This window comes from Hippocampus comes, unplaced genomic scaffold (genome assembly GCF_001891065.2).
Source record: "Hippocampus comes isolate QL1 unplaced genomic scaffold, H_comes_QL1_v1.1 scaffold112, whole genome shotgun sequence".
In the NCBI taxonomy this organism is placed as follows: Eukaryota; Metazoa; Chordata; class Actinopteri; order Syngnathiformes; family Syngnathidae; genus Hippocampus; species Hippocampus comes.
In genome coordinates, this window is record NW_017805841.1 from 2,698,016 (window position 1) to 2,708,067 (window position 10,052).

At 39.8% G+C, this 10,052-nt stretch overlaps 1 protein-coding gene across 4 annotated transcripts in view; it reads left to right on the forward strand.

The window, feature by feature from the left end:
- LOC109526841 (voltage-dependent calcium channel subunit alpha-2/delta-1) overlaps positions 1-6,191 on the forward strand; it is a 76,856-nt gene extending 70,665 nt beyond the window's left edge. For 2 of the 4 annotated variants that reach the window (XM_019888401.1, XM_019888404.1), the window contains 3 exons: positions 1,459-1,541; positions 1,851-1,939; positions 4,642-4,764. In XM_019888401.1, coding sequence (XP_019743960.1) covers positions 1,459-1,541; positions 1,851-1,939; positions 4,642-4,678 — 209 coding nt within the window. In that variant the 3' untranslated portion in view covers positions 4,679-4,764. Of the gene's footprint in view, positions 1-1,458; positions 1,542-1,850; positions 1,940-4,641 lie in introns of all 4 variants that reach the window. The other 2 variants (XM_019888402.1, XM_019888405.1) reach the window with 1 other exon arrangement.
- Positions 6,192-10,052: the final 3,861 nt, after the last annotated feature.

Here is a 10,052-nt window from a genome sequence, read left to right on the forward strand (position 1 = left end):
CCATTCACTTTTCATACATTACGTCCAATTTTCTCCATCAGAAGCAATGTTTGATTCCCTCCTACTTAGGTTTGGGGTTTTAAATTTTATTTTATGCCTTCTATGTTGATATAATCAGTTCCTTTCGCATCAGAGTATTTTTCACCGATGTTTGAGTGTATTTTTCTGAGAAGGGCATAACAATCAATCATTCATTTTTTAGAAGAAATAAGGTCGTGTTAACACTTTTTATTTGTTTTTTGTGTTTGTTAGTTTCATTTTTCACCTTCTGCATCGGGATAATCAGTTCAGTGCTCATCCAGGTTTTTTTCTGAGGGTATTTTTAAGACTAAGGCATCATACCCACACTCATTCATTTTTCATACATTATTTTAAAATATTTGCAATGGTAGCAAGGTTTTGTTATTATTCTTTTTTGCTGTTCAATTGGTTTTATGCCTTCTACTTTTTTCTGAGAATAATGATCATTCATTTTTCATAGATTATGTTCGAGGTTTTGGACGTAGCACGAGCAAGATTGCGTTCACCATTTGTGTGTGCGTTTGTGTGTGTGTGTTTGTGTGTGTGCCTGTGTTGGTTTTATTTTTTACCTTCTGTGTCGAGATAGATCCTTAACCTCATGCTATGGCTTTTTTAGGTGGTAATAACAATCATAATGTTTTGATACATTGTCTCCAATCGGTAGCACGGTTCAATTTACCCCTTTCAGGAGTTTCTTTGGTTCGTTAGTTCGTTTGCAAGGTTTTGCAGTCGGCGCAAGTGACTGATTTCTTGTCATCTTGCTTTTTGTCAAATATGCATCTTCCAAAGATTTATGCTGCTTAGCCAAGCAAAGACAATGCGCAACATCTATTTTCCACCCGTGCTCCTCTGTTTTTGTACAGTGGAAAATAGTTTGAATAACGCCGTCAATGCGATTTTGCAGATGGTGCTGTTGTGAAATAATGTTTGTTTTTTTCCTATTGAGAAAAGTACCTATGATGACAAAGAAGTTTTTAATAATTTTAAAGCATTGGAGCGTTCTCGTTCCTCTCACTGGAATTGTTCGCATTTTTTAAGCACTTTATGTTTCTAAAAGAATGATATTGCTTTTTGGGGTTAAAATAAAACAAGCAAACAGTTCAAGAAAATTGTGATGAGAATTATTATTAAATGTCTGGGAAATTTTACATCAGAATTACAACATTATTCTTGATGTATCATTAAGTGTGTTCAACACTTAACATTGTTTAATACTATGAATTTATTGTCATTTTAACGCCTTCTGTATTCTATTCATTCGTACAATACTTAGACAGGCAGTACTTTCCAAAGTGTCATGTTGAACCAAAATGATTGTGCTCAGCAGACACCAACACATTTGAAATGACATGTACTTTGCATATTTAAGTTTAGTTAGGAATCTTATTCTGGTTTATCACCACATTGTAGCTGTTTTCCTTAAAACTGCGTGTTCAGCTGAAGGTCCAGATCCATGCGAACTGGCCCAGAACCCGAGGTACCGCAAAGGGCCCGACGTGTGCTTCGACAACAATGAAAATGTAAGGCATCGACCTCAGCGCCTGTGTGCTGACAAGACAGATTTATACTAGCTGTAATTGTTCACAAATGTCATTCGCTGTCAGATTACGATCAGTTGTGGCCTTTGGGTACAATGTTATCTGTCTGGTCACTCCAACAAATGCTCTATGATATCTGTATTTGCATTTTTTTTTTCATAATTTTTCATGTCATTGTTTCCTCTTGGTCTGTCTTCCTGTTGTATTTTTTAATGATTTCTGTGTTCATCTTCTCATTTTATTTGCCTCTGCCTCCCATTCATTGGCTGCTGCTCTCATCCATCATGCTAGGATGAGCCCTTGTGTCCAATCAGCAGAGGGTCCACATTGAGCTACTCAGCCCTGCTCTTGTTTCTGTGGCTGCCACTCACTTTTTTTGGGTTAGTGTGTCTACTGTATGTAGGATAGACGGGTCCGGAATCATATTACATTTTCCGCGTCAATTTAGTTTCAGAGGAATATTCCGATGAATATGCGTTAGGTCACGTTGTCAAATATGAATAAAACATTAAAAGCTTACTTTATTAAACTGGAAGTTGTTATTTTACGATTATTATTCTTCTGAATGCATACGTATTATAATATTTTATTACATAATTGTAATTTTTGTATGAAGTGTAAGACTTGACACAAATATTGGCTTCTATTGTATATGAATGAAATGCTAAATAGTATGATGATAATAATAATAATAATAATAATAATAATAATAATAATAGTATTATTTTCTAAGAATCCTTTTTCATGTACTGGGATGTGTTTATATAAATAATAGGGTTATTATTGCAGGAATCATCTAATTTAAAAAAAACGGAAAGTTACTATTATTATTATTGTTATTATTATTATTATTATTATTATATAAAAGAATGATGATAAAATGTAAATTGTTAATTCATGAATTAAATACATGTAAAATAATTGAACATGCTGTATTTTTTTGATAAAATATTTCAACATTTCCCACTCATAACACTTGGAGATTCTCTCCTATTAAAGTGCTTTGCATAAGATGTCATTTCAGGAAGCAATATTTCAGCTGCTTTGTTCACACCCATTACTATTCAATTCATTACATGGATTCCACCAAAGGGGGAAAAAAGGGTGATGCGGTTCATGTGTTGTATAAATCAGCATAAATTGGCAAAATCAAAGGAGGAATGTGCATAAAATATTGCTCCTGACCAGCCGACTTTGCAGCGTTTATAAGCTGTCTAAATATTTGGTCTGAAAAATGGCTTCATATCTGTTCGCCCTGCCTTTCATTGTTTTTTAAAAGCTTCTTAGATCAGGACACTTGATGTCTGTGAGTGTGTCCTGGGATGCCAAAAGAGGAAATAGGAAGTTGGTCTTTCTCATCTTTCCATCTCTGCCTTACTTACTTTTAGCTGCAGTCCTCATTGAGAGACAGATTGTGTCACTGAAGTAAACAGAGGAAGCCCCCGCTCGGCTTTCCTGCCTTTTGAATCCAGGACACTCCGAGACCTTTTCAAGGCTTGTTGCTGGCATGCCTAAGCTTCCTGAGTACACCCAACATATATTCACACAGTTACAGTTGCAGGCAGGTATATTACGTCACTCGGCTGACCCAATTGTTCATGGACATGAACTGTTTAGCCTCTCTGAACTCTGTGGCTAACCAAAAGCTACCCACTGAGACGCATTATTTCATTGTGTGTTTTTTTTTGTTTGGTTGTTTGTACGGATAAAAAGACCTCACACTAATTATAGATTGCGAACAGGGCACAATACATTGTAAAATTGTAAGAGGTCATCTTAGGCTTCATATTTCCCGACCTGCTTCTGAAGCAAAACCCTAGGCCGCATGCATGAATGCACTTGGTTTTAGTTAGAACATCTGGTCGTGGTGAACTTCAACCTCGTTAGTGCTGGAATGAGCGTAACAATAAACAAACAGGTCACAAAAATAACTTCACTATGGTAAACATTCTCGGGCTGTCATAATTGATGGCAGTTAATTAAAGCCATTGAACGTTCACCCTTTCATGCACAAATCATGATAACCTGTAACCTGATTACGTGATAAGCTGTGAACTGTTGTAAAGGCTACCCCTGAAAGGGTAAAAAAAAACCTTTTTACAAGGGGTCTCTGTTTAAAAACGAGAATGAATGTTTCATATTTTGGAACATGTCATGGTCTATCACTAACCCATGTTAATGCGGTACTTACGTCATTATTATAGTAAATATTTTTATCAAAAAATAGTAAGGTCATCAACGGGCATTTGAGTGCCGCTTAGCAGCATAGTTTCACGCTGCTGTCGAAACTTGTTCATTTCTCGCTGCTCGCAACCTCCACTGTAGTTATGACCACCACGCTACATATGAATCTGTAAAATCCCCAAATTTGCTCTTTCCAAATGAGTTGCAAATTTTCAAACCTACAATGAGCATGTTTTGACTCATCAATTCTTAGAGCTTCACTGTAACCTTCACAAGCAGCAGTTTGGCAGGGTTAACAAAACTAGCATCAATATTGCGGCGTTAATAACACTTCAAGCCAAGGATATTTGAACACAAATGGTGTAGCAACACATATAAAACACACAGTTGAGTTGAGTTGAGTAAGCATAAAGCACTTCCGCGCTCAATGTCATAAGGCACTAAAACGTCCGGGGGGACGTTAGCGCAGCTCACTTTTGATGTGTAGTCCTAATCCACTCAAAAAGAACAGAGACCGCTCCTTTCTTTAAGGAACTTGTGAGATTTTACCGGAAATATGTCACAACTTTCCGTGTATGTACAAGAAGTCCATTACTGCAGTTACGATTGTCTTCTTCGTGTATATTCACACTGTATGTGTTATATTGCCCCTAGTGGCACAATGCCATGATGCACATTTTCTTTACATTGTTTCATTTTAAATATTACTGTAAGTTTTAATAAGTTATAGTACTGTCTAGTGCTATTCATTAAATTACACCGTTAATATTTTTTCAATGTTTTAGATTCCATTAAATGACTCCTTTAAGGAGTTTGGTATTTGCATTTTTCTCATTAGTGCAGAATTTGTTGTTGTACTGTTTGTGTTTTTAAACTGACAAAGGATTTCCCCCTGCAGGAAGACGACTCTGATTGCGGCGGCGGGACCGGCCTGAGCCCGAGCCTTGGGACTACGCTCGCGCTCCAGCTGCTTCTGCTGCTGTGGCTCGGCACGCCTTCGCCAAGCTCCTGACGCCTTATAAACGTCCAAACCCACATGGCTCGAAAGACTCTTAGCATAAATTGAGGCAGCGAAAACGCTCTCAACAAGCGGTCTCATGTGAGATGAGGAGGCCGCAGGATGTCCTCCGCGACAGTTTGAAGATGATTTCAGCAACGCGGTGTTATTTTGTTCCCCACGCAGTCTCGGCGTCTACATTTTCTGATGCCAAAGGTTTCTCGCTCATTTTCTTTTCATCACTAACCCTCAACTGCTTGTTTTCATGCTGCACCCTAGAATAGTCCACTTGGGGGTGCAAGGGTAAGCACGAACCAAACCCTTTAATTCTGTTTCGTTCAAGATTGTGTGCTCACTGACAACGTTGATTTGTGTAGTTGTTGCTATTGTTTGTATCGATTGCGTATTAAGGGCGATGAACCCAACATCCCATTACTCTTTTTGTCGTCGAGTATTTAAACATTTACTGTACCTGCTCAACAGGCATTTTGCTACTGGCTCAGTGTTGTATCGTAGTGGTGTGCGCTTCATATCAAACAAAGGACAATATACCTGGTAATCTGAGCCATACCACCAAAAAATGTTAAATTAACACGCCCACAAAATGTTGTTTCAAGTCTTACCGTTTTGAATTGCGCGCATACGAGCACAGGCAGAGACATTGGAACTTTCACTAACAACCCAGGCTAAACTCCTCACCGATATATTGAGAGACTTGAGATGTATCACGTCGACATATTTCATTGAGTCCAATTCCTTATCAGGTTGAGCTGATTTGCCATCTTGTAACATGTTAAATTTTTACAGAGAGAAAAGGTTTTTCAGCACATAATAGAGGATAAAAATACCAATCTATCTTTTCATAATGTTTGCAAACAAGAGAGAAACGGCTCCTTTCAAGGAGCCGAAAAGGAAATTGACCACTGCTGACTTGAAATGAAAAGGACAACAAAAACTTGGATTTGGCCTTGGGCTATCTTATATACCTCTATCCCCAAAGATTTTTTGTTTGTTTGTTTTTCGGGGGTTTTTTTTCTGTTTCCGTAAAAAAATAATTAAAAATGAATCCAGTGGAACTGTGGCTGTGGGGGATAAATGCAAAAGATCGCCAGACTGCCTTTTGGCAGATTTGGTTTGTTGACTGATGGTGGCACTGAAGATTGCTTGAGTGTTTGCCACCTGGAGGGATGTGTGATGTCATGATGAAAAGGAAGGAAAATTGAACCACAAAGTGGTCAAAAATGACACCAACGCCCCCCGGTATCAAATTGAACATTTTTATTCGGTTTTTGGGTTTCCTTTACTTGATGCATTGAATTCCCGGTGCCTGCGTCTTAACTCAGATGCCCGTTTTTCCACTGCACAGTGCCTACATTCGCCATTTGAAGAAAACAAGGCACCACCTCCAGTTCCTGGTCAGCCGGGGTTACAAGCATCTGTGTAGAAATGACCAAAAAAAAAAAATGGTGACCCTGTTGCTGTGCCTTAGCTTTGGACAGGGTGGCGTTATACTCCAAAGTGTCCTCTTGATGCAGCTGACCTCAGTATCCTCTGAACTTGAGATTTGTCAGCGTTGAAGCCACGCGAATGGAACCAAACTGGCCGTGCGGTGGAAATGAGGGCAACTGAAGACGCATCAGTATAATTTCCTGTGTGACACCTGATGGTCTCTCAAAGAGCACTCAGTTTGGAACTTTTGGGTTTTAACCATGCGGCCCACCAGTCCATTCTCATGAGAATTCGGGCGGATTTTAAGCACTGTATATTTTCACAGTTTTATTATCCCCATAAAAAATGAAAAGCACAAGGCAAGGATTATTACCTCCTCCAAGAAAGAAATCAGGTTTTGATACCAATTGGTTTGTTGTTTGGAATAAAACAACAATTTGTGGAGGGTTCATGATTTATTTTATGATGTGTCATTTTGGTGCCAGCACAAGTCTTGTTTGCCGTGCTTGGGAATTTGGCAGACCGTGTTGCACTTTGCTAGCTGTTTCTCCTGTCCTTTTGCCTCTCTCTGTGAATTTAAAGGGTATGATGCGAGCCGCTTCGATTGGCCAGAAGTTCGCTGTGTTCCCTCACACACTGGCGCAAACGCCCTCTTCTATCTGCACTAATCTTGCAAAGTAAACTCCTTCCCTGCTCACAGTTAGACTGCGTTGGACATGAAATAAGGGCCCAATGAATCACTGTCTCTATGAACGTATCCATCGCTTTCCAATATTTAAAAACATTATCCCCTAAATCACATCTTCGTTTTTGGATTGCCCTGAATTAGCTCTCAGAATTGGCTACAGATTTTCATCAAACTTTTCCGAAGTGCATCAACCTAGAGAAAAACGATGAGAGTCTTGGTGGAGGATTGTTACAGTCACCTTGCATTGGGTCCAAACAGTGATCGCTGCCCTTTGCAGTTGGAACCCACTCGGTAATGTGCAGCACTGCAACCTAGAAGTCATTGGCGAGTAACTTTTTCAATTATTATAATAAAAAAAAAAAATCTACGTCTTAGAACAACGTATTTTGTTGTCATATAAATCCTGCACTGCCTGGATCAATTGCGATATCAAAACATTCTTTAGTTTGCTGGCATATAGTTGAACAGCGCAATTTCCAAATAAATTCTCGTGAGACGGTTTTAAAACATGAAGAAAAGATGAGGAATGTCCTTTCCTCCTGGATCACCGCCGCCTAAAGCCGATTCAAGTTCACGCTGCAGCATTTCCTTGAATTTACTTTCTGTTTTCTCACAACATCACCCCGACTCAGGAGCCAAGATGACTTGTGAATGAGCTTCATATCAAATGTGACTGTCTTTTTGTTTTGCTTCCCCTCCTCCTCGGCTTCCTGCTTGTTTCCTCTCCGTTGTCACTCTATTAAAAGTGCTGTGAAGCAAACGCCGGCTTAAGGCCTGCGCGTCCAAAACGCTGCAAAGTTCCCGGGATGATCTTTTTGTTGTATTTCTAGCACCCACGCGGTCAGCATCAGGGCCTGCTGGAGAGAATGTGAGAGGACAAAGTATCAGTGATCATCCAGAATTGCCTTACCTCTCTGTTTTAATCAGTATCATGGTCACCATGTGCATGCCTTCAAAGGTTCAATTTCTCTCCATCTTGCCTTTGTGCTGAGCTGCTGGTGCTACTGCCTGTTTATCAAAGTGTCGATGTGTATTTAATCCAGAACGGGGGGGGAGGCAGAGACATTGGAACTTTCACTAACAACCCAGGCTAAACTCCTCACCGATATATTGAGAGACTTGAGATGTATCACGTCGACATATTTCATTGAGTCCAATTCCTTATCAGGTTGAGCTGATTTGCCATCTTGTAACATGTTAAATTTTTACAGAGAGAAAAGGTTTTTCAGCACATAATAGAGGATAAAAATACCAATCTATCTTTTCATAATGTTTGCAAACAAGAGAGAAACGGCTCCTTTCAAGGAGCCGAAAAGGAAATTGACCACTGCTGACTTGAAATGAAAAGGACAACAAAAACTTGGATTTGGCCTTGGGCTATCTTATATACCTCTATCCCCAAAGATTTTTTGTTTGTTTGTTTTTCGGGGGTTTTTTTTCTGTTTCCGTAAAAAAATAATTAAAAATGAATCCAGTGGAACTGTGGCTGTGGGGGATAAATGCAAAAGATCGCCAGACTGCCTTTTGGCAGATTTGGTTTGTTGACTGATGGTGGCACTGAAGATTGCTTGAGTGTTTGCCACCTGGAGGGATGTGTGATGTCATGATGAAAAGGAAGGAAAATTGAACCACAAAGTGGTCAAAAATGACACCAACGCCCCCCGGTATCAAATTGAACATTTTTATTCGGTTTTTGGGTTTCCTTTACTTGATGCATTGAATTCCCGGTGCCTGCGTCTTAACTCAGATGCCCGTTTTTCCACTGCACAGTGCCTACATTCGCCATTTGAAGAAAACAAGGCACCACCTCCAGTTCCTGGTCAGCCGGGGTTACAAGCATCTGTGTAGAAATGACCAAAAAAAAAAATGGTGACCCTGTTGCTGTGCCTTAGCTTTGGACAGGGTGGCGTTATACTCCAAAGTGTCCTCTTGATGCAGCTGACCTCAGTATCCTCTGAACTTGAGATTTGTCAGCGTTGAAGCCACGCGAATGGAACCAAACTGGCCGTGCGGTGGAAATGAGGGCAACTGAAGACGCATCAGTATAATTTCCTGTGTGACACCTGATGGTCTCTCAAAGAGCACTCAGTTTGGAACTTTTGGGTTTTAACCATGCGGCCCACCAGTCCATTCTCATGAGAATTCGGGCGGATTTTAAGCACTGTATATTTTCACAGTTTTATTATCCCCATAAAAAATGAAAAGCACAAGGCAAGGATTATTACCTCCTCCAAGAAAGAAATCAGGTTTTGATACCAATTGGTTTGTTGTTTGGAATAAAACAACAATTTGTGGAGGGTCCATGATTTATTTTATGATGTGTCATTTTGGTGCCAGCACAAGTCTTGTTTGCCGTGCTTGGGAATTTGGCAGACCGTGTTGCACTTTGCTAGCTGTTTCTCCTGTCCTTTTGCCTCTCTCTGTGAATTTAAAGGGTATGATGCGAGCCGCTTCGATTGGCCAGAAGTTGGCTGTGTTCCCTCACACACTGGCGCAAACGCCCTCTTCTATCTGCACTAATCTTGCAAAGTAAACTCCTTCCCTGCTCACAGTTAGACTGCGTTGGACATGAAATAAGGGCCCAATGAATCACTGTCTCTATGAACGTATCCATCGCTTTCCAATATTTAAAAACATTATCCCCTAAATCACATCTTCGTTTTTGGATTGCCCTGAATTAGCTCTCAGAATTGGCTACAAACAGATTTTCATCAAACTTTTCCGAAGTGCATCAACCTAGAGAAAAACGATGAGAGTCTTGGTGGAGGATTGTTACAGTCACCTTGCATTGGGTCCAAACAGTGATCGCTGCCCTTTGCAGTTGGAACCCACTCGGTAATGTGCAGCACTGCAACCTAGAAGTCATTGGCGAGTAACTTTTTCAATTATTATAATAAAAAAAAAAAATCTACGTCTTAGAACAACGTATTTTGTTGTCATATAAATCCTGCACTGCCTGGATCAATTGCGATATCAAAACATTCTTTAGTTTGCTGGCATATAGTTGAACAGCGCAATTTCCAAATAAATTCTCGTGAGACGGTTTTAAAACATGAAGAAAAGATGAGGAATGTCCTTTCCTCCTGGATCACCGCCGCCTAAAGCCGATTCAAGTTCACGCTGCAGCATTTCCTTGAATTTACTTTCTGTTTTCTCAAAACATCACCCCGAATCA